We start from the raw sequence: 24,965 nt of genomic DNA, 5'->3' as shown, positions 1-24,965 counted from the left end.
GAGTAAATGAAAAGTATTGGCTGCTCAGGATTCAGGTGCTTATCTGAGATTATGTCTAGGAACTATATAGGAAAGGAGGGAGGGTCTGGCACATGCATTTAGGTTAAGCAAACAGGAAGGTTTAATGTGTCTGACACTTGTGTGTGTAATTCAGTGGTATACGAACCTAACCAATGCAATTTTTCAACAGGATTATGATCCAGCCGGTTGCAACTTAATAAATGAGGTACTAATGCCATGCATGAACTAAGCCTCTTGTAGAGTTTGGGATGAGATGTAACTCTTGCTTGCTGCCACATTCAACTGAGCACGTCCTTGATCAGTGGGGTTAGCTGATCTAACTCTTGTCCACTGCTGCTTGACCAAGCCTGGAGTTGTGTACACTGATTATTTATGGAGATCTTAGATGGGCTACAGGGCTATGAGCTTGTCATTATGACTGATCTACCTTCCCTAAACATTTCAGATACTGAAAAAAAATCAGATTTTCCATTTTGTGATAATAGCTCTATAAAAGTGGGTGCACAGGTGGCACTGCTCCAGTTATCAGGAAACATTGATATAGATCCAAGCCTGAATGCTACCAAAACAACTCTTTTAGGTCCTGTTAACAGGCAGAATGTACCAGCAATGAAGATTAGTCTCCTCCTCCTATGTAAGTGAAGGAAGTACTTTGAACCTGAGAATGCTTGTTACGAATAAGCATCTAGTCCTTTTTATTAATATTTTCATGTGATTTCATATGGAGATAATTCATGATCAGCATTCAAGCAGGAAAACCCATGTCATGTATTCCTTAATTTGCAGGATAGGAAAGCATCCCTTTGAGAAGTTATATTTTTTATCCCTGCTCTCCAACTTTTTCACTGGGCAACTTCAACCCTGAGGCTTACAGCAGTTCTCATAAATAGTTGTTTTTCTTGCACCTTAGCAATGCTGATCACTAGCAACCTATTAATTCCTAGTTACTTGATTATGAGAAACCCTTAAACAAATTATGGTAAAATGGCTTCACCCAATTCAGGCTTCCCTGCAAATAATATTAGTAAGTTTGTTGAGCCTGGAAATATATTTCTGTCACAACTGGTCATCCTGTCTAAACAGAAGCCATTGGCAACCATTCATTTTATACATTAGCTATGCTTTTTTTGAGTGCCGATTCCTGGTGACTGGACAGGTCCCTGCAATTTTCTTTGCAAGTTTTTGAAAGCAGTTTGCCAAGTTTTTAAAAGTCTTTTTCTAAAGGCTGAGAAAGGGACTGGCTCAGGGTCATCCAACTGGCTTTGTGACCATGGCAGGACTAGAACTCATGCTTTCCTGGTTTCTAGCCTGGTGCCTTAACCACCGAACAAAACTGTCTCTCTATTCTTTTTTTAATTTACATTTTTAAAAAAAAGCTAACTACAATTGTAATGTTGCCCTGTAGGGAAGAATCTGACCCTTTGGGGTTCTAAAATACTCCCAAGTAGGGAATGAAAACCAAAACTTTCATTCTCTTGTTGCTTCCATGCAACTATTTAGTGGACTTCCTTTACTCATAAAGACATAAATACTAGATCTCAATCGGTCATCTAATGACCATCCTTACCTAACCCAGCAATTCTTAAACCCCTACAGCACTCTCCTGCCTGCTTTGAATCTCTTCCATTATGACTGCTACATACATTTTTTTAACTTCACCTTTTTTCCAGGTCTATGATTGGGAGTAACATTATACATTAGTTATGCTATTCATATTTCACTATATTTTCTTAAAAACATTAAATGCATGAAAAATTAAATGTATGAAAAACATTTTATTACAAAACTAATATTCCCCAACAAGACTGTACATTAAGATACTGTTACAATTAAGGTACATATCAGTGGTAAGGTGGCGACAGTGGTGATGAGTGTGTATTTGAAAGACAAAGGATTGAAGAATTTTCTAAATTCTTGTTAATGGAACACCACACTATCAAATCATTGGTTAAAAAGGAAATAAATGCATCAATCTGGCTTGAGGATACTGTGAAGACAGCCAGACTGCATTTCCTTTTTAACAGGGCTTTTATACAATTGCGCACTAGTTGCAGCTTCATCCTAGCACGACTTAAGCACGCAACATGATATTGCAGCATAAAAAGCTTAAAGCAATAATTTATGACATTTCCTAGGAATTATATGCCGAGAGGTTTGCTCCAAATAAGCAAAGAAAAGAAACCAAGCAGAGACTAACTCTTATGTGCATGCAAGAGCAGAAGAGAAATATACATGATGGATTTCAACCAATATGAAAACAGTTAAATAGAGACTACTGGACCAAAATCCTGAATTTCTTTTGTAATTTCCAAAATGAAGAGAGCTCTATTAGGCCCAAGATCACATTTCTAACTTTGGGAATTAAAAAAGGAAGATACACCCCACATTTCCAAAATACATAAAATCTAACCAGGATTCATGAAGAGGGTTTCCATCAGCCCTGGCTTTTCTTTTTTTTTTTAAAAAAAAGAGATGTACTGTCATCTAATCCTGAAATTTAAAATCCAGCACTGAAAATTTAGTATCCTGTTGATGACAGTTTATTTAGAGAATGTATGCATTAGGAAGCGAGCAAGAGCAAAGATCCTATTTATGTTTCTAGTAACCCAATCCCAGCTGAGGTGGAATTAATTAAGGCAAATTCTGTGTCATTCACAACTGGCCTGTTTTATTTGCTTCCCCTCAACTATGTTAGCAATCTAATATTACTACTTCTGAAAAGCATTTAATTATATGAGACAAAGGCATCCCCCACCCCAAAGCAACCAATTCAATCATAAAACAAGAGGAGATCAATAGCACTAAGTAATCCTTTCTTTCAAATAGTTGCAAAAAGTTCACACAGCACCGTTTGGTTACACTTTCTCTGATCGGGTAATTATTGTCCTCATCTAATATTCTTTCCACAATGGTTTGTGCTCATAAAGCCCTGCATGAATTATAGTTCTATGTCATATTATATTCATGCAGAAGAAGGGGATTTTTGATCAAAACGTGGATCTGTATACCTTTGGGCGATCAGTTTCCCAGTCCACATGGAAAGGCACGTTCTGTTGATGGGAGGTGTTTTTTTTAAAGCAAATAAATTAAACAATCAGAGAAGAAAATGATCCCACAGCAAGATTTTACAAGTGGAATAGTTTACCTATGCCACGAAAATTATTTTGTTATTTGGGACTTCAAATATGTAGAGAAAACTTAAAAAGAGTTTCTTCCTGGCATCTCTGGGCTAAGCCAATTCGTTTAGGGCATGTACAGACACTATTAGAAAAGAGACTTGGGAAACCTGTTTCAACTGTTAGACTGGAAATGAGACAAAGGGATTATGCTCACAGTTCGTGAATAACTTTGATTCCTCTATTGCCCTGTGATACTTTTTAAGAGAAAAATGAGGGGGCAGAGAAAAGAAAAAACTGAGCTCAGCAAATTCTTCTTCAAACTACTCAGTCTGACTGGTCCCTTCAGCTTCTTGTGAACTGAAGCCAAACACGTTCACACACGCAGATACAGTTAGTGCACAGCATTCTGAAGATGCACTTGCCTCTGTGTTGACCAAGTGCAGGCTAGGTCTTGAAAAAAAAACACCCTGAAGGAAAAGAGACACTTGATCAGCTACAAAGCATGGAAGATATGGCTCCAAAAGGTACCCAGGGATGGGGCGGGAGAGCGAATAATTAGATTCCTAACTTGGATAGGGGGTTGGGCTAGAAGACCTCAAAGCCCCTTCCAACCGTGGGTGGCTCAGGCTGTAAGGGCCGTGGTGGCTCAGGCTGTAAGAAGCCTGTTATTAAAACACAGCAGCCTGCAATTACTGCAGGTTCAAGCCCCACCAGGCCCAAGGTTGACTTAGCCTTCCATCCTTTATAAGGTAGGTAAAATGAGGACCCAGATTGTTGGGGGGGCAATAAGTTGACTTTGTAAATATACAAATAGAATGAGACTATTGCCTTACACACTGTAAGCCGCCCTGAGTCTTCGGAGAAGACATATAAATGTAAATAAAAAATAATTAAAAAAACACCCTATGATTCTATGATCATAATGGTGAAGAAGGCCTTGCCAGGCAAGCAGATAGCAAGATCAAGACCGCTGCCTGTGACAATGGGGATTGGATGGGTTGCCAAATAATTGCTTTGTTCAAGAAATGTTTTCCTATTCTGAAGGTCCATGTGCACTTGCTATTCAACATTCGGAAGAGGTCAAGACTACAGCCACTCCATTCAAAAAACAGGCCCAGGCAACTTGGCTTTAGGACCAAGAACCTACCGAGAATACCATCTAATCCCCACTTCAAATCCCTTCTAGTTAAAATAGAAATGGAAGAAGTGTTTTGGAAAAGTATTTTCTTAAAATTTTGAAAAATGCTATCCTTCATTGCAAATATTGAGCTTGGTAATAAATATAAAGAAATGGAGGATAAAGACACTTGGAAAGGCTGAACCTCTTCAAGGGTTGGGAAAAACATCAACACGGCACTACAAACCTATGGGGGTGATGGGGAAAAGGTATTAATGTGGAACTGTGCTACCTGGACTATACATTCTCCATCTCCTGTACACGATCACCATCTTCCTCCTCCTCTTCCTCTTCTTCATTACCCTTTACTGCAGGTGTCTCCCCATCCCTGGCTATCTCTTCCACATGAGCAAGCATGTCGGCCATCAAGGCTTCCTCTAGTCTCTTCCTCACTTGCTGAACCAGCTCTTCTTGCTTCCTGGAGAGAGAAAAAAATAGGTAAATAAATACCCCCAGCACACGTTGTATCTATTCCTTTGTAGCATGCAGCAGATATAAGGGGAGAAACCCTGCTATTAAGGAAGAGGTAAATTGTCAAAGAATAACCGGATCACTTTTATATCCCACGTTTCATTTCAGTAATTCAAGGTTGACTAGGAAGTGCTTCCTTTCTTAATTTCTCCCCAACCACTATCTTATGAGATTGGAATGAGGCAAAAAAGCACAAAGTGAATCTACTGAATCTGTGTAGGTAATCATATAACCCTGGAGACTTGTGAGATTCATGAAAAGTGGGCAGCTGATCTAAAGAACTTCTGTAAGTTGTCAATAGTACAGACTTCCTTCTCACCACTGATGTGGGCTCTCTTTTGTATAAGGATGATACCCGGGTGTTGTGTTTGGGGGTTCTCTTCCCTACCAATCAAAATCTCAGATCGGTCCATTCTGTTTCCTATCTGACTGGTGGGGGTGAAATCAGCAAGTCATCCAGCTATTGCATATGAATTCTGGAGAACAACAATATAGGTTACAATATAGGCTATTACACTGTGGTTACAAGCAGCTTCGTGGCTGACATAGCACTTATCAGATCTCTTTCTGAGTCATGCAGTACGTGGTCAGAGCATAACTGTTGCATTGCTAGATGCTGGCATGTTTACTTGCCCTTAGCACTTAGAGAGTTCCTTCACTGTTTTCCAAATGCTGTTAGTGAGCTTGCTGGTCGTGAATCCCCTACCAAAATTATGGGGACCCCCCCCCACTTAAATTTGACAGCTTCAAAACTCATCAAATTTAGTATTCAATGTATTTTGACACAAAAATGTTGTCCCAGTGCTCGTTTGTTTGGTACTCGGTGTGCTGCAATAGCAAAAGGGGGACAAGATGTCAGCCCTGCTGGGAAGGCTGCTGCAAAAGAGAGGGGGACGGCCAGGGAGGGCAGACAGGAAGTTGGCCATGCTGGGAAGGTCACTGAAGTAGGAAAAGGGACAGACAGAAATCCTTTCTGGCCGAAACCAAAAGTCATGTGGTAAATCACATCCTTTGTTTGGCACTCATCACTTTTTTAGTATTTGTCGTGGCTTCTGGAACCAATTAACGATGAGGTACCACTGTAGAAGAAAAGAGATCTCAATTGACCGAATTGTGGTCAGGCTGAAGTTGTGGTAGTCTTGTGTGCTTTCTAAAACAGGGGGAGGACAGGAACTGGGCACAGAGATTATCTGCTCTTGCTGGAAACAACATCAAATATTTGTAGTCCTGCTTGTGAATTAGACTGAGAGAGAATGCTTTATATTACATTACATATATTACAACAAATTAATTTTTTTTGAGGAGGACAGAAACATAGATGTTTTTAAGCATCTAACAAATTCTGGTACTATGTAAAACACCAGGGGGAGAAATTCACCTCCTGCCCTGGGAGTCAGGTTTTACTACCTGATGTCTTCATCAGTCACCATGAAGGCTTTGCAGAGAGGCTGAGAAGTGTTCAGCCAGACCCCGGGGTTTTTCTCAACAGCAGCAGAAAGCTGTCCAGTGATGGGCATTGTGCTGGTATGCAAGGCACTGGCAATGGCTGAAAGGAGTGTCTCATCAGTACATCCAGGTCCCACACCTAAAGAGGTACAGCACAAAAACAATTAATAAATGATTGTCTTTTTTTGCTAATACTATTACAAAATTCCTACTGATCAGCACAATTATGTTTAAGGCACAAATATATTCCATGGTAGCAGTTATCAGACACTAGCTAGAGTGATGAGCTGAAATTCAAATTTAAATCCCTACTCCACAGCTAAATCTTCTTTAAGACTTTTTGGTTTTTTGTAAACAATTCTTCTTCCTTTACTTCTTTTTAACCTCTTGGCCTAGAAATGCAACTAAGGGGGAAAGCCTTTCCTCCTTTACAGAAGGCAGAGCTAACAATAAGAGGGCAGGATTAGCCTCCAAAGAGTTTAAGCCCTGTGCCTTCTAGGAAAAGAGAGAGAATTAAGCTCTTTCCTGTGGTCTCCCTTTTCAGCAGACTGAAAATCAGCAAGCTTCCCTTCCCTTGTTCCGTTTTGTTTTCCCGAGAATGAGGGGGGCGCAAAATGAGTATTTCGTTATATACACATCCCTCCTGAATAGTGAGATTTTTAAAAATGTACTTGTATTTTTAACAAATAGTTTAAGCAGCTGGTTATGATGAGACATCTAAGTGCGGAAAGAAAGGAAACTGGAATCTGAAAGGATTGGATCACTTCTGAAATGGAGGTTAGGAAGCAGCAATTTATACAAAAGGTGGGGCAAAAGAGATTCTCGGCAGAAACTCTTCATGAGGCGTTCCTGGTGCTCTCTTGAGCTTGGCCGTTTGCTTGCAGACATTTGGGTAATGAAACGGCCTAAAGAAAACAACTAAACTCACAGAGCATCAAGGACCCTCATTTAAATCCTGAGTTACAAATATTCTCCCTTCTTAGAAACTCTTCAACACAATTCAAGGATTGTAAACGAGGGAGATTTAAAGCTTTCATTTCTGAAATGAATATATGGACAGACATAAACATTAACCTTCTGTGTGACAGAACAATAGCTTAGGAAAAGATTTACTCTTGCAACTAGCAAGTAAAGACATATTTATGGCATTGTGTTAAAAATGCTCTATTCATCTGACCTCTCTGAGCATTTGTTTTTATGACTGGATCATTTATTTGAAAAATCATTACTTTTAACATAACATGAAAATTTTTTGATAGTGGAGAAGTGGAATGTAAAATATTCCCAATGAAATAATCAACTTCATGTTCTGAAGAACCTGGTCACTCTCTACCAACCGTTGTTGAAAGTACCTTGCAAACCCTTTGGAAGGTCCATTGTTTTCACCAGCTCCTCTGCAATGTCAAAGGCATTTAAGCCACTTAGTTTCTTTTCCCAGAAGAGCTAAAGAGAGAAAAACAATGATTTTTTGTTAAAAAGAAAAGAGGATGGGTGGGTGGGGAACAGTGGGAAGAAGGGGGAAGAAAAGTTATGAGTCCCCTGTTACACATCTTTAAGAAACCTGCAATATGTAATTTTTCCATCGAATTCCAGTCTTTCCCAGTATGCATTCCTCCTAATGTTATTCAGCGTAAAAGCACTTTAACTCACTGACTTTGAAGAACCTGAAAGATGTACACATGATGCCCAGTCCCCAGGTATATCATTTAAAACAGAAGTGGAGAACTATGGCCTTTTATGACTTGTGGACTTCAGCTCCCACAATTCCTGAGCCAGCCATGCTGGCTCAAGAATTCTGGAAATTGAAGTCCACAGGTCATAAAAGGCCATAGTTCTCCACCCCAATCTAAAAAGACATGTTACAAAGGGATGAAGGAAGAAAAGTTGGGGCAGGAAGCTAACTCAGGAACAAGTAGTTACAGGGACCAACTGTAATGCAGGAAAGGAAACAACTCAGAGAGGGGAAACAAACAACTTTCAGCTTGAGCAAATGGAAAGGCCCAGATTCAATTTTTTATATTTCTGTAACTGAATGGAACAGCTGCTAGTCAAGAACTGAGGAAGGTAGAGTCTGGAGGATTTTTGTTTTGGATTTCATCTCCCATCAGCACAAGCCCACCTGAATAATTATAGAAAATAATATAATCCAAGTTATCTGGAGGGTACCATGTTGTGAAACATTGGGTTTTACCCTGACTTTCCAGAAGATAGACAAATCTTCCCATCCAAGATATTTTTAAACCTGTAGAATAGGTGTATGCAAAGATTGTCAGTTTGTGAATTCAGCATTCCAGACATTCAAGAATGTTGTTTCCCTCCAGACCATAACACTTCTGGGGGTGGGATGGGAGATTTCAGCAGTTTACAGAAGTAGCTTTGGATTTCTGGCTGAACCCCTATTTTTTCCAGAGCACCTTGAATCACTCACAATTTGGAAACAAATGGAATTTTTCTGAGTTTACCAGAATGGCCCATCCCAGATTGATGAATTTTGCAGCTCTCTATTGGACAAGATATGTCAGGTATTTAACCTTCTGCATGCAACATATTTCCCCAAATATTTTAAACAAGAACGTATAATTTTTATTGAAGGTTTTACTTGAAGACTGGATGAAGCTAGAATCATATATATAACTTCACCCAGTCATTCATTCATACACACATACATATATAGCTTTATTATTTTTACGAAGATCTCAAGGCAGTGACCATACTTAACACACCTTCCTCCTCCTATTTTTCTAACTGCAACAACCCTGTGACGTGAGTTGGGCTGTGACTGGCCCAAGGTCACGCAACTGACCTTCATGGTTAGGGTGGGACTTGAACTCACCCTCTCTTGCTTTCTAGTCTGGTGCCTTAACCACTAGACCAAACTTGATAAAGGGTATCAAGGATTTCCCCCTTTTAAACTCTAGTCAAAATACTAAACTGTGCAAAATGGGCCAACAGTGGCCCCATCCACGTGGGAGAAGGTGCTGTGTAAGTATAAAAGGAAAGCTAGCAACTTACATGCAGCTTCAAGGTTTAAAGTTTCAGATTTTACTTCAGATTAATCTGAAAAGGGAGAAAGAATCAGTGCTGTGTAAGTATAAAAGGAAAGCTAGCAACTTACATGCAGCTTCAAGGTTTAAAGTTTCAGATTTTACTTCAGATTAATCTGAAAAGGGAGAAAGAATCAGTCGGAGCAATCTTTTCCTGCCTCAACTAGGTTCTTTCAATGCAACTCATGATTATGGGATATACTTGAAAATAATCTAAATCTCATGACGTGCTAGCAAAATGAAACTTCTCAGTATTCAGAAATGTTAATTTCAAGTTCAGAGCTAATTTAAAGTTGCTAGAGATTGGAGGAGTAGGCTGGCAATTTATATTCCTTGCAAACATTCTTGCAACATCTGGCTAACCACTCCTGAAATAAGATGCTGGATTAGGTGGATTTAACAGGAGTCTTTTTACAATATTACAGTAACTTAGTGTGGTATAATGGAGAAAGCAGACTGACTTCAAAGCAGAGATCAAGGTTCATATTGCTGCTCAGCCTTGATTGGGCCTCTACTTCTCAGTCTAGAGTTCTATGAGTTCATTTAGAAAATAATTCAAAGCAAACCTCCCACCTCTCAATCACACCCCTTACCTGTCGGGGTTGGTCAACTGCTTTTTGGGGGTCAGTCTTCACTTTATTGCTGGGATGATTTGTGATCTTAGTGACTGGTTGCTTAAAAATTGAAGCTGTCTGCCTCACAGGAAGTGTGGTGTTTAGATCAGGTTTACCCTAAAGATTTGAGAGGATAGGAAGTGAGCAATAAAAAAATCATTCCAAAATTAAACTAAGATCCCAGTCTACAACATTATGGAGTTCGTGGTGATGCAAAAATGTTTTGAATCAAATTGTTTCTAATCTGAAATACTCTGTTTCAAATGAGAATCAGCTGGGAATAGGTTGTGTTTTTAGCCAGAAACAGCTATGTTCTAACAGTAAAGATTTGATTTTGAGTTGAAACAGTTTCAAAATGGTTCAAACTGACAATTTTGCAATTGAAGTGGTTTGATTTTCAAGACTCCTATAACATTTTAAAGACTCCTATAACTTAAAAGTCTACTGGCAGTTAAATATGTCTTTATAAATTTCAGATTTTTAAAGATACATGACAAGGAAAATAACCCTTTCCTTATGTTGTGATTCTGGAGAAATCATTCAACAAAAGAAACTTTTTTTGTGTGTAGCTACAATGAATTTTCTCCATTGGCAGCAATACAGAATTTTCTTATCAGGAATGTAACAGAAGGAAAAAGTTGCTTTCCCTTTATATTTATCTTGATCATGAACTATCAGTTTTTCCTCCCAACACCATATAGCTTTTTAAAGAGTATACAGAATGTACTTTAGCCCCATCTTAGTTCAAGCCTTAGATCAACAGCTTGTCTTCATATAAGGCAACTTTAGAAGTCCAAGTATGTATGCATCGTAAGCCATATCAACATTCTGATGTACTTTAGAGTGATAAATAGCTACAAATTAGTACAGGTAGTCCTCAACTGAAAACCTTTTGTTTGGTGACCATTCAAAGTTATAACAGCACTGAAAAAAGTGACTTATGTCCATTTTTCACACTTTACAGCTATTGCAGCATCCCCATGGTCACATGATAAAAATTCAGATGCCTGGCAACTAAGATGTATTATGACAGTTACAGTGTCCTGGGGTCATTTGATCACTTTTTGCAATCTTCTGATGAGCAAAGTCAATGGGAGAGTCAGTCATCAAACAACCGTGTTACTGTGGTGATTCACTTAACCACTATGGCAAGAAATGAGGCAAAACTCACTTAACTACCTTGCTTAGCAATAGAATTTTTGCTCTTAATTGTGGTCGTAAGTTAAGGAGTACCTATATAGATCTGTGAGCATAAGGCTGGTGCGCTAATGGATCCTACACTGAGTAGAAGGTTGGAGCAGATGACTTCTAACATTCAATTCTAATTTTATAATTGGAGATCCAATTAGCTGTGATCAGGAAGGCCTTAAAATAATTTTATTTCAGCAAACTTTTGAACTCTAGGGTGATTATAAGCAGTTATCTGTTTTGGTTACTGCCATTATGAGGATGATTTTTGGTGCAGGTTTTTAAATGAATTTTAATTGATCAGATATTCTATATCACAGTTTGTATGCACCACACACAGGTGGGAGAGCTATAGAAAGTGCTAAATAAACTTTAAAAAATAAATAATAGGAGCCTTAATTCACGATATCTGAAGTCAACAAAATTTCGTGCCGTTAAATAAGTCTACAAGTAGCACATTCATGTCTATGAAAAACAACACAGTGTACAGACAATGCAGTTTGATTGATGGTTGAGGGCAAAGTCTGCCTGCCACCTTAGACGAGGGAAAAGCCCTACCTTAGATGTGGCATTTATTTACATGTACAGAGGATTCTAGGTTCAATTTCCAATTTAACAGCTAATGTTCATGTCGTGTCCCACTCCTCCGCTGACGGCCGGGTCAGGGAAATCCGAATCAGGCTTGCCTCTGCAGCTCTGCCCAAAGTCCTAGCAAAGTCCTCAGAGCAGGCAGGAGACCAGTAAGTGACTTCAGCAAGATAAGTTCGACTTTTGCCTGACTCAGAGACTGCCAGAAAGCAGATCCTTTATATAGGCCATGGGGTGTGGCTCCATGACTCAGCACTCATTAAGGCCTGCCCCTCCCTTCCTTCTGTTGCCTCCGCCTATCCAGCCTATCCAGCCTTCTGATGCGAGGGTCACACCAATCAGCAGCTGTTGGGAATAAACCCTCCTCAGGCTCACATGCTGTGGAGGAGGGGGAGGGGTCTAGCTGCTCCGTTTGCCTGGGCATGGAGTCAGGGCTGGGGCAGGGAGATTCTCCTTCTTCTGCAGTTTGTGTGGGCATGGAGCCAGGACTTGGGCCGGGAGGCATACATTCCTCAGTGTTCGGGAGCAGGTAAGAAGGCCCCGGCTGCTCTGAGGGCGGGCAAGACACAACAGTTCATTTCTATTCTGGGAATATACGTTTCCCCTTCATGCTGTCATAAAATAGTAACTTGGCCAGGAATAGTAAACTACACAAAAGTTCTAAAAATGGAGTTCCCCAACCCATCCCTTTTTGTTCATAGCTTGCTATGTTTTTAAGATCATTTATTTAACTTCCAATGAGGATTCATGTCAAACTAGACATCTCTGAAAGAGCAGATAGTGAGATCAACAGCCAGACATTTCTGACCAGCCAAGTCTCTCTGGATAAAGGAGTGTGTGAGATATTCCCATGTGCGTTCTGGACAGCCACTCCTCATAAGTAAACTAATGGCTTGAGAGTTGAACAGCTGAGAATCTAGGGATTCCACCAAGCTCAGAGCCAGAATGTAGTCTTAGGTTCACAAAGTTCTGCCGAATCTCATTTCTTAATCATTTTTGGAAATGCCATTATAGATAATCTTTCAAAGATGTTTTGGAAGAGGAACAAGTTTTACTAAACTGAGATGGGTCTAAGATTTAAAAATGGCAGGGTATAAGAATATGGAAAAAGATGTTGCACTAGGTATACAAATGAAACTGACTGCTATCTTAACAATTAAAAGGGATATAGAAATGGCAAACCAAAAGAACGACTTTCTTATGTTGCGTTTACAAAAGAGACTTGTTAAAGTTCTTAAGGATTCAGTGAGAAGAGACAAAGAAAAATGAAAAGTAAACGAACTCTAGGACATTATTTGAAGGGATTAAAGATTATTAAAAGTAAAAAGAGTATACGGTAGGTTTATTTGAGCAAGGTTAAAATAGATATGTTGTCTTATCTATTTTCTGGTAACCCTTAATGGACTTTTGATGACTAGGACCGAATGATGAAGTTTTAAGGATTTGTTTATAGATAAAAAAGATGAAGAGATTGTTGCATTTTAAGAGAAAATGGTTGTTAAAATTCTTTATAATTGTTGTGACAAAGAGCAAAGCATTTCTTTATAATTCTTTTCTTTTTCTTCGTTTTATTCTCTCTGTCTACCTTCTTAACTGTCCATCTCCCTCAAAGAGGGGCTCTGGATGATATACAATTTAATCAGTATAATAAAACATCAAAAACCAAATAATTAAAAATTATTAAAAAGAGTTCCAAGATGGGGAAAGGAGTTGTTGGGGGGGGGGCCCGCAGGGGTGAAATCTAAAAATTTCCCCTATGGTTCTGTGGGAGTGGCTTAATTGGTGGGCATGGCTTGGTGGTCAGATGACTGGGTGGGCGTGGCCAATAACAATAAATAATAAAAATAATAAACAAAGTATAAAAAACAATAAGAGGTACCAAAAACCAACTTTCACACTTTACACACACACAATACAACACAACACAACTGACTTACACACAATGTAAAAGCAGCTGCACTTCACACTTCACAGCCACAAAAAGCTCAAAAACAACTTTCACACTTTACACACAAACACAACTGACTCACACACAATGTAAAAGCTGCTGCACTTCACACTTCACACAGCCACAAAAAGCTCAAAAACCAACTTTCACACTTTACACACAAACACAACTGACACACACACACAAAATGCCACATACAGCTTTGTGAGATTTTGTGTATTTGTGTAGTTAGAGTGAAACACTACAGAAACACACCAAATCTCAGAAAGCTGCACAAATATTTTATTTTATTTTATTTTATTTATATTTTTTAGATCAGGGGTCTCCAATCTTAGTAACTTTTAAGGTTTGTGGACTTCAATTCCCAGAGTTCCTCAGCCAGCAAAGCAGTCAGTCAGTTGCTAGCAGATAGATTTTACATAGACATAATCAGTTGCTAGCTAATGCTTTGCCAGCCCGAAAGGAGCAGGAATAAGGTAAGTGGGGAAGGGGCGGTTGGGTGGGCATGGGCTGTTGTAAGTGGTTGTTACAAATGATTTTAAAAGCCTGTGATGATGAGGCAACTCCTCTGGGATCGCCAGAGGAAAAGAAGTTTTTAAAAGGCTCCTCTGAAGATCCCAAAGGCTTGCCTCGTGGCAGCCCAGAACCTCTTAAGAGGTTTTCTACAAGTTCTTCGGCTGAACAGCTTGTAGAAAACATGTTTTTTAAAGTTCTGCTGATGAGGAACTCAGGTGAGATCACCAGAGGAGCCTTTTAAACTTTTTTTTTAAGAGTTTAAAGGCTCTGCCAATCTCAGCTGAGCAGTGGGATCCTCAAAGGCTTTTTTTTTTTACTTTTAAAGGCATGTTTTAAAAGAAAAATTGCTTTTAAAAGTTAAAAAAAAAACCCTCTGCTGATGGTGCGGCTCAGCAGAGGTGGGGGGTGGGGCGGGGCCAGAGATTTTTGCCACTGGTTCTCTGAACCAACAGCCACCATCGCTACCGGATTGGGCGAGCCCATCTGAACTGGGAGCATTTCACCCCGGGGGGGGGGGTTCTCAAGGGGCCAACCAGCCCCATGGCTATGTGGCCTCCTGTCTCCCCCCACGCAAGCCTACACAGCCAGGTTTTGACCTCTTTGCAGAAGGCAAGAGATTGGGGGCTTTCCTCACCTCTGAGGGCAGAGCAGAAAATACCCTCTTCCTTGACCTCACCATTTTTCTTTCAGAGTGCTTTTCTGCAACTTTAATTTTTTCTCATTTGTATTAATTTTTATGTTTAATGTAATGCTTAATAAAATGCACACATATAAAATAAGATCATTTGGTTCAACCAGATATTTTTTTTAGAATCAAGAATCTTGGATATGTTTTTGTCTCCCATTTGCTGAGATGTTACTTTAGAATTTTTAATGTGAATTCTATTTTAAACGCTATCTGCTTCAAGTACAAGTTATTAAAGAAAGAGCATTGACAAAAGTAAATAGACTTAATAAGCCATATCACCGTGTGCATTCAGAGTTCAATTGTAATTCTCTCCCTATAGTCAATAGGGTATTCAATTTTTTTAAAAAAGAGAGGAAAAAAAGACCAGCCTCACCTTGGTTTGGCTTGAACAGTCATAGCGCATCCTTTGCCGGTTTTTGTTCACCTTGCTCATTAGCATCTTCCCTGTTCGGAAATCGAACGTGCTCAGATCCATGGAGTTACCCAAGTAACGGGCCAGCTGAGGTTTGCTGCGGAATTTCTTCCCACTTGGACTGAGAAATGGACAGAATTTGGATGGGGAGGGGTGGAAAGAAGAACCAATTTAGCTTTTGAACTCTGGGCAGCATGTGTTAGAATTATAGCCCAAATATAGCAATTAGTTTGGGGCTGTTTGCACTTATCCCTGCAAAATCATAAAGGCTTTGTTCTGGCAGTTAACAGACCTCCCTCCCCTTCAATTCAGTAACTACAGACACAACAAAGCTAGTTAGCAGCAAGTCACTTTCATCATTGCTGAGGACACTGTGGACAGTATAATGCACATAGAAAGAAGATCAATGGTGAATTTAAGCTTTGTAAAGGGGAAAGATTAAGAGCTATATGTTAAAATTAAGAAAATAGTTTACATGCTTTTCTACATATGAGACCTGTGCAACTGCTCAATACAAACAGAAATAATTCCAAAACTACCATTTTATCAGTATGATACAAACGTGCAAAGAAAAGGCTTTTAGACTATGGATATGAAGTCCTCCTGATTTAAGGCCTGGAAGTCATTTGTGAGAAAAGTGTCCCATGTGGATTATTATGCTTTTTTACTAAAAAAGTGAATGCAGAAAGCATTTCTGATCCTCCATTGTTCAACCAAAGATAAAAAAGCAGCTGCAAAGCAATGGAACCAATTCTCCACGCTTGCCTGTCTTAAAGGTATGCTGGCATTGTAAAGTTTTCCATGGTATCCTTCAGATTCTGTTTACAAAAAAAAAAAGCTGTCTGCTTTTCTTTCACTCCTTTATTTAGAGCGTTACTTGAAATTCACAGACTTTTGAGAACATACAGGGGGAAAAGGGGAGAACTTAAAATGAATACATTGCAACCTATTCAAACTGGGCTGAACAGCCTCCAGATGTCTACTCTGCACAACCTGGACTCTTTGTTCTTTTATATTCTGATTTGCAAGGGAAAATGTATCTTTGTCCCAGTTACATGCAAATTCATTTCTTTCACCAATTATTTAGCTTCAGGAAAGCACACACAGACATTTCATACAACAGAGGGAAAAAACCAAGGGGTTTAATTAAAACAAAAGCAAAAGTGTAACATCAAGCTGTAGTTTTTGAGCAAGTGGGTAAAATACAGCAGTAGTTTTCAAACTGTCTCCTTTCAGGGATCACCCATTCTCAGAGTCTAGGTATCCAGAATACTTTTATAAGGTAATTTATGTCTATCAAGCCTTATTATTTGCATTCGCATTCAGTTCTCATGGTCACTAAAATCTTTGTATAGCTGATTCCTTTATCAGACAACAGTGAAAATATTTTTTTTCAGAAATAAAGCCCATCATTCCTTATTTTTTCACTGACAAATGTTAAATATTAGAGAAACATCAGAGAATACAAGCTGAAAGTCACAAGTATCAACAGTACATCAATTTAATTATGATCACTTGTACAGCACACTAAATGAATATGTGAGATTACCTAGAGGCAGACCACTGATTTATTGGTTTAGTATTGTCTACTTCACCTGACCACGAATGCCCAGATCTTAGGCAGGCAGAAACACGTCTTCATCATTGATACAATTACAATCCCAGCATGTAAAGCTGAATCACCATTTGTCCTGATGATAAGCATCTTGCCTGGGTCATATTATTATTTGCTCCAATTTTCTATATTTCCAGAGGTCTCAAATGCAGATTTTGCTTATCTCTTTATCAGGTACTTAAAGAACTCAAGCAGTGTGATGCAGAAAACCATTGTAATAACTGTTATTTAAGCATAATTAAAATGAGAGCTTCACTAAACCAATCCAACTTCTATTCAAAACAGCTTGAATTAAACATCTTTAGGATCTGTTAGGAAGGTAGAATATTTATTTAGACAGGACCCTCACAAAAAGCTTTGTTTTTTAATCAACTAGTTGATCCATACATATCTGTAGGTGATACGTCTGCAGTTGGGGGTGGGGGGGGGAGTACTATACCTTAGCTCAGATTTAGAGCTCAAGAGCTTAATAGCAACACTTCAAATAGGGGTAGGAAGTGAATAGGCTTTAAGATTGGATGAATGCACCCTATTATTTAGTACCAGCAAGCATATAAGCAACTATCCTATATGCTATTTGAAGCATCCATACTATCCTCAAAGGCAAGCATCTATATTTTGTTTGGGGATCTTTAATGTTGAAAAGCAGGTGTTTTATAAAGAAATGAAGTATGATATAAACAAATACAAGTTTTATAAACCAAGAGCTTAGTTATAAGTAGCATATACAAAGGCAATGAAAGACACTTTTAAGCTCTAGTGCAGGGGTGTCAAATACAATTTCATTGAAGGCCGCATCAGGGTTGTGTTTGACCTGGGGAGGGGAGGGGTGTGTGGCTGGGGGCATGGCCAGTGTGAGCGTGGCCAGCTTGACGTCACTCATCAAGACTCCCATTTTTGGCTGTGATGGCTCCTGCAGCCCTCTGCCAGCAAAAACGGATCTTAGGGAGGCGTGAGGCCTGCCTGGGCTCCATATTTTTGCTGGCAGAGAGCTGCAGAGTCTGTCATGGCCAAAAACGGAGCCCAGGCAGGCCACGTGTGCCTCTTGTTTTCACTGGCAGAGGCAGTATGGGCCAGTCCTTCGCTGTTTTCAGGGCAGACTCGCGGGCCAGATCTAAGCACCCTGTGGGTCGGATCTGGCCCCCAGGCCTTGAGTTTGACACTCCTGCTCTAGTGCAGTTCAAAATCCAGAGTGTGTGAAGCTACAAACTTTGGACAATTGCACAAGTTTATCTGCCTTGTCCACTAGTATTGTGTCCTTATCCATCCACACTGAAATTCATTTTGCTTATTCTGTTTTAAAGGAACTGCATCTAGACACCAATTCAAGAACTCTTAGTCTACATGGGATGGTCAGAAATAGGTGGCAAAATTATTTGCCAAGTGTGTAACATCCTTATTATGCTTTAGCCCAATCTCTAAATTGCTCTCTTCAGAGGCTTCAGGTTGATTTTTAAAAAGCACAAGAGAGGAAATGGAATCATCTAATACTGTAGTGAAAATATTAAGTGGTGTAGAGATCTCCCATCACTACAGAATGTAGCTTACCATAAGGATTGGAGCCACTGCCTATCAGTTTCAATCCTATTTTAACTAGACCAAATTATGATAAGCAATGATACAACTGAGAATTATTGTGGTTGGACATTCCAGGTTCACATTATGTATCAGGTTAAGGTTGTTTCTCATGTTCAAGTTGAAAGTTGGAGAAAACTCAAAGGAATTGAAAACTCAAAGGAATTGAAATTTCACAATGTTTCCTTGATTAGAAAGCAGAACTTTTGTATGGGATATAGATATTTTTCCTTATTGTTCTTGTTCACATAATTCATGACTATAACATGGTTCACTTTTACTTCTTTCTTCAGTGATTCCATGCCACAGCTTTTTCCTATTCACTGTTTCCTAACTGTAAGGTACAAGCAATCTTCAACTTACGACCACAACTGAATCCCAAATTTCTGTTGCTGAGACATTTAAGCAAGTTTTTCCCTTTTTTACAATCTTTCTTGGCACAATTGTTAAGTTCATCACTGCAGTTGTTAAGTTAGTAACATGGTTGTTAAGTGAATCTGATTTCCCAATTGACTTTGCTTCTTGTAAAAGGTAGTCATATGACCATGGGATCCTGCAACTATCATAAATATGAACCAGGTGCCAACCAAGTATCTGAATTTTGACCATGTGATCATGGGGATGCAGCAATGGTTGTAAATGTGAAAAAGTCGTAAGTCACTTTTTTCAGTGCTACTGTAACTTTGAATTGTCACTAAACGAATGGCTGCAAGTCGAGGACTAGCTGTACTTTTAAAAACAAATCCTGAACATTTTCAGAAGCATCCCAGAGACATTTCTACAACTTAGTACTTATTTATTGCTTACTCAATCAGGCCAGCTAACTTCACCTTTAGTGCAGATAAGGAACAGAAAGGAATAATTCTGAATGGTTCTAGTAATGCTTATCCTTAAATCCTGCTCCTACATAGAAGTGTGCATTTTGGTTTCTATTTCTACCTCAAAATATTCTAAGCAGTCATGTCTCCATATCACTTTTTGGCGCTTACTCTGTTGTATTTTATTCCTGAAGTTGGAAAATTATAATAACCACTGGAGATTTCCAAATCTTTCATCATGTGTATAATAGACAATACTAATTGATTACATGGGCACAGCACTAAAGCTTTGTTCTACACATCAATTTTTAAAACATACATATAGTTAAGTCTAGAACAGACAATTGGCAGCTCACCAGCATTTAAAAAAAAGTTTAATTTACAAATGTCATCCGAAGATACAAGCTGCTGTGTCACCAGTGCTGCCCTTCTGTTAGCCACCAAACCTGATGATCAGCATGCCATGTATTACTTTGTGGCTCGGGATTATTCTTTTAATTTATCGATGTGGTTCTTTCCCTTTTGCATGTTGTGCAAGCCTAGATCTAGACCAATTCTCAAATCTCAAAGATACGTCTTAGCAGAACACAAATTCCAAGACACTCTACTATCATCCAAAATATGGGTGTTACAGGTATTTTTTTCTCTAAAACTTGTGTTAAAAATTATCAGACATCCACTTAATTATACCTAGGATTTACATGTTCTGCCTTTATTTTCCTCTCTTCTCAATTCATATGAATTGTTACCTGAAGGGTACAATTTATAAGCTTATAAACATGCAATAATTGTGCTGGGTTCCTCTGTACTGCGGACCTGAATCCCACCTCTACAGCTTCCTGAGTGAACAAGCACAAGATGCCATCTCACAGCCTTCTTCCATGAAGCTAGAAGGCTGAAGACCTTCCATGCATTGGCAGTCTGGCATTGGTTTGATTTATCATAACGCCACCAGCAGCACATTGACAAGATTAGCATCCACAATGCAATTTGTTTAGTTCTTGCTTAGTGTGATTTGTAAATCCAGACTTATTTAACAAATCGTATTTCACATATTAGTGAAATATGTGAACATAGTTACTAGTATCTTTATGCAACAGACTGTATCTTCTATTACTAGAAATACTGTGACTATATTTTATGAGATTAGGTGGGAAAGCTGTTTTGTATCAGACAGATTTACAGCTTCTACCAACTCATCTTCTGCAGTCTTTGTTTCCCACATAGAAGCATTGTGAAAGCATCTCACAGATGTCTATGTATCCAAGAGGAAGGAAACCAAGGTGGCAACAACAGTACTACTTCGTTATTTTTTTTGCCTACACAGATCCTTAAATGGCTCTGTTTCTACCTTGCTCCCTCTATCTTTTTTCTTGATTATCTTTCTACAATGTTTCTAGTTTAGTAGTATAGGGAAAAGAGAGCAGCTAGGTCAACTACTATTCTGCAGATTGGGACTTCCCCTCATTTGCAAAGAAACTCAGTTCTCTCATTTCCTCCCCAAAAACTCTCTTGCACTTAGGATGGCACTTCTGACAGTTTAGTTATCATCCACTATGGATTCCAATTGAATTTAGACTGTCAACTGAATTTAAATTTATTTAAATCAAATTTAGATTATCAATCTGCTTTAGGCCTGAAAGTTTGGCTGGCTGACTTTGGGATAGTCGCTCTGTCTCAGCCCAACTCACCTCACAGGATTGTTGTGTGGAAAACAGGAAGAGGAAAGAGTATTGGGTATGTTCACCACTTTGAGTTATTTACAAAAGTTGTGGGGGGGAAAATCTAAAATCAACTCATGCATTTTCCGCATGATATGTTGCCCTTCCATGTGACTCCCACAACACATTTGATTTTTCTGTATTTTAAAGCCTCATGTTCTCTCTGTGCCACCCTTTCACAAACTCTCAGCAAATCTGAACCATTTAATACTGTGTTTCCCCGAAAATAAGATCCTTATATTTTTTTGAACCCTGAAATAAGCGCTTGGCCTTATTGCCATGCGCTCAAAATCCCAATTGGGCTTATTATCAGGGGATGTCTTATTTTGGGGGAAACAGGGTAAATATTAGAAAAACACAAGCAATGTCTTCATCTCTGAAAGCACTTTTCAACAAGTTATTACTGCATTTGTGTTATATTCTGATATACATACATCTCCGTTCTAAATTTTAAAGGCCCCTTGAGTTAAATTTTGTACCAAAAAATGAAATCTGAAATTAAGAATTTATTTACCACTTGAAATGGTGGGTAGACTCCATTTGTTAATGTGGGGATGTTGTGGCAGACCAGCTAGCCTATACAGACCAGTTTGAGAACCACTGCTCTATTCAATATAAAAGTCTATTTCTCTCCAGAGAACCCCACACTGATGTATTTCAAAACCCAGATGCAAAGTCACTGGAAAGGAGTATCATAGTTTCACAGCCCCAAAGACAACAAAAAGCAGACAGCAACTTAGCTCCTCCATCTTGAAATAACAGCGTAAACTTCCACAAGAATATCTTGCAATTGCAACAGGACTGTAATTTCTTAGCATGTAGATACTGTGAGACTAACCTGCCCACAATTCACTGGGGGAAATCACTCAAATGCTTCAACTCTGGTACAACAGTAGTAATCTAAAATCAGCTCTACTTGAGGATATACACCAAGCTACTGGACTTTTAAGATGTGAAATTGTCATTTGTAGTTTACTCCACTGCTGACTGAGAGAAAACCATTGGCAACACTCCTTTCAAGCAATTCTCTGGCTAAATCCAGAACAAGGAACGTCTGTAGCTTGTATCAAACCTTTCAAAAATGCTAAAGATGCCATTTTCAGCCCCGAAATCTCTAGCACAGCACACATGCAAAGGCTGGAAGTAACCATTCATTCTTTTCCCATTTGACATGCAGAAACCAGTTTCCCCCTCTCCCCACAGAACTAGACTTTCCACAGTAGCTGCAAACAGGGGACAGGAAAGACCAGCTATATCTCCTCCATGCAGAAAATGCAGATTGAGCAAACAGACTCCCCCTCTTTGTATGCATGTTTGCAATGACAGCCTTACAGCAGCAAGCATGTAAAGATAAAGATAGGTGGCGGCGGCCACAGCAGCCCCATCACCCCCTCCATCTTCCTCCCTTCCCACCGCCAACCCTCCCTACCCAAGGCCCCTCCGCCGTGGCACATTCACCTATAATAATAGACATCACTCTTGCCAGCAGAGAGCCCCGATTTCCTGGTCACTTCTTCCCTTTTCCATCCCTGCGGGAGAGCTGAGCACTCCCACCTCTTCCGATCCATTGCTTCCACGATGCCTGGGTCTGGATCTGGATCGAGCCAGCCTCCTCCTCCTCCTCTGGCTCCTGCCTGCCGGCTTGCTCCAAGGTCCCTCCCAGCCAGGACTGCGGTGGTTTGCTTGCTGCTACTTGCTGGCTAGCTTCTGTTGCAGCTGGTGGCGACTGCAACCTCCACTCTGGCTTCCAGGGCCAAGCTCTTCCAGAGTGCCTCCCTCTGCTGGGACTGGAACGTTCAGTGGCTGTTCCTTTCAGTAGCTGTCAATCGCACCTCCCACCCTTCACTTCTCCCGCTGGATGGGGGCGCTGTTCCTTTTACCCGACCGCCGAGCTTCTTTGCTTGCATCATCAGCTCTTCTCAGGAGCTCCCTCCCCTCCCGCTGCTGTCTCCCTCATTCATTCCTTTTGCTTTTGCCTTACCACGCACGTGCGCCTCCCCTCCGCGGCTGTTCCATTCACTCATGTTCCTCCCGCCGTACGAAGGAATGAGGTAGAATGAGCGAAGGCAGCCGTTGGTGAAAAGCCAAAAGAAAAAAAAAGTCCACTTCCCATCCCGCCAAATTAAAGAAAAAGCGCCCACACGGTATCCCTCCGCTTTGGCAAAAATATAGTCCCCTCGGAGATTTCTTTTTTTTTGCCACATATACGTGAGCGGCCATTCATACAGGCACCTGCTGCCAAAAGCACTGACAGGGCTCGGGTTTTTTTTTCTTCTTACTGATAAGCAGTTCCCGGTTCTACGCTCCCAATCTCATTTCTCCTCACGATGTGCCTCACTCTCTCCCACTGAACCCCGCAGCCAAACAGCTGCGTACGTGTGAACGCTGCCTCGCACGCTCAACTCCGGCCACTTTCCCAACCGCCATCCTTTCTCTACGAAACGTCTCCTGGACGCGCCCCCCCGACGTTAGGCAAACCCCAAATCCCTGCGACCACTTCCCCCAAAAAGCAGCGCGGGCTCTGCAAGCCGCCTGGAGTTCCTGCCCGAAAAGGCGGCATCCAAACTCACACGGGAGTCCACATTCAAACGACTCCCATCTGCCCGGCTTTTGCGCACTATACCACACATGGTGGCTCCTCGCGGGAAGCTCTTCGGCCATCCCATTGCTTTCATTGCCTGCCCTGGACCCCCCTGGACTTGCTTCGACAGGCCCCACGGGTCTCCATCCCCATCGCCCCCGCAGCTTCTCCCCATTTTCTCGCTTTTCCCCCCTCACACACACACACACACACACACACACACGTGCCTTCAGCGCCTCCGCCCCCCAGCTCCCCTCACAGGCTGCCTGGCCGGCCACCCTCTCCCTCCCGCACCGTTCGTTCGTTCGTTCGTAATTATCGACGGGCGTTTAATGGCATGTAACGTTCCACCACGCGCGGGGCGAAGGAGGCCGTTCGCCAAGGCCGCCGCCTTCCCCGTCAGGGGAGCTCATCACACACACACACACCCCACATCCGGGACCCCCGCAGTCCCTCCGCCGCCAGCAAAAGGCCTTCCTCCTTCCCTCCCCGCCGGCAACCCGTCCCCTTCCTCCACCCCACGGCTCGGCCCTCCCCCGCTCTTCAAAACTCCCGCCCCACAGCGCGCGCGCGCGCGGGGCTCGCCGACCCCGCTTTCTTCGGCAACCCCACGGGCGGCGCGGGGTAAACCCGAAGCCGTCCCCCCCCCACCTCGGGCCCGTTCCCCACGCTTCCGCTCCATATTTGTCTCCCGAGGCTGTGGCGGAGCCCCCTCCTCCCCCCGGAGGGCTCGAGAGTGTCCATTTCCCGCATCGCCTCGACGCACCTAAGCACCCTCCCCCTCCCGGTGTGCCCCCCTCCTCAGCTTGCCCCGGGCCTCTCGGTGCGCCCAGACTTTCAACAGAGCCCCTGCTCCGCTCCCGCTTCTGAGCCTGCTGACCGGCTCGGCTCGTGCCCTGAACCTTGTCCGTGGTTTCAGTCGCCCCCCCCCATCCCTCCGGTCGCGGGCACACCCCTTCCCCAGGCTCCCCTTTGCCGCTCACCCCAAAGGAAGGCAGCGCGGGCTCCCTCTCGGACCCCCGGGTGCCCCCGGCGCCTTGGCCATCTTCCTCTTCCCCGGGCGGTGCAGCGGGCGCCACGTGGTCCCAAAGCCCAGGACCCCCGCTCCTTTCGACCCCACAAGCCCCGCCCCGCCCCGCCGGGCCAGCCCGCAGGGGACGGAGGGAGGGGGGCGGCGGCGGCGGCCGCCAGCCCGTGAAAGGCGCCTCGGCTTCACCCCGCGGCCTTTGGGCGCTGAATTCCGGCTTCCTCCCTTCCGCGGCGCCCGTGACCCTTGCGTGGGATCCGCCGCGCTTCTTTCCCCCCTTTTTTAATGTGCCTTTAAATCAGGAGAGGAGCTCAACAGGTGAGGCCTGCAACGCTTCCTGCGCAAACCGCTGCCCACCATCTCTCTCTCTCTCTCTCTCTCTCTCTCTGCATCATC

The 24,965-nt window shown here is 41.6% G+C and overlaps 1 protein-coding gene across 4 annotated transcripts; it reads right to left on the bottom strand.

Annotated features, from left to right (window-relative positions):
* Window positions 1-1,781: 1,781 nt before the first annotated feature.
* MBD3 (methyl-CpG binding domain protein 3) lies at window positions 1,782-24,666 on the bottom strand. Of its 4 annotated transcripts, none has more exons than XM_058163372.1 (7): window positions 24,526-24,666; window positions 15,194-15,353; window positions 9,872-10,009; window positions 7,587-7,677; window positions 6,196-6,373; window positions 4,550-4,735; window positions 1,782-3,607 (listed from the first exon to the last, which is right to left on the bottom strand). In XM_058163372.1, the coding sequence occupies exons 1-6, from the start codon at window positions 24,585-24,587 to the stop codon at window positions 4,555-4,557; spliced, it is 810 nt and encodes a 269-aa protein (XP_058019355.1). In that variant the 5' UTR covers window positions 24,588-24,666; the 3' UTR covers window positions 1,782-3,607; window positions 4,550-4,554. The 4 variants fall into 4 exon arrangements, with proteins under 4 accessions (XP_058019355.1, XP_058019356.1, XP_058019354.1 ...); XM_058163373.1 differs by lacking the exon at window positions 24,526-24,666 and adding an exon at window positions 22,516-22,909; XM_058163371.1 differs by lacking the exon at window positions 24,526-24,666 and adding an exon at window positions 22,420-22,900.
* Window positions 24,667-24,965: the final 299 nt, after the last annotated feature.

This window comes from Ahaetulla prasina, chromosome 1, assembly GCF_028640845.1.
Source record: "Ahaetulla prasina isolate Xishuangbanna chromosome 1, ASM2864084v1, whole genome shotgun sequence".
NCBI lineage: Eukaryota > Metazoa > Chordata > Lepidosauria > Squamata > Colubridae > Ahaetulla > Ahaetulla prasina.
Note: the sequence above shows the minus strand (reverse complement) of the source record. Positions and strands in the feature narration are given on the sequence as shown.

What these genes read in the sequence shown, in the direction of transcription:
- MBD3 (XM_058163371.1), bottom strand. Translation starts at nt 22,529, where the DNA reads ATGGATCGGAAGAGGTGGGAGTGCTCAGCTCTCCCGCAGGGATGGAAA. An exon ending in CCTTCCAAAGGGTTTGCAAG is followed by an intron (nt 6,374 to 7,586) that starts GTACTTTCAACA and finishes GTACCTCTTTAG; the next exon opens with GTGTGGGACCTGGATGTACT. An exon ending in GTGACTGATGAAGACATCAG is followed by an intron (nt 4,736 to 6,195) that starts GTAGTAAAACCT and finishes TTCTCTCTCCAG; the next exon opens with GAAGCAAGAAGAGCTGGTTC.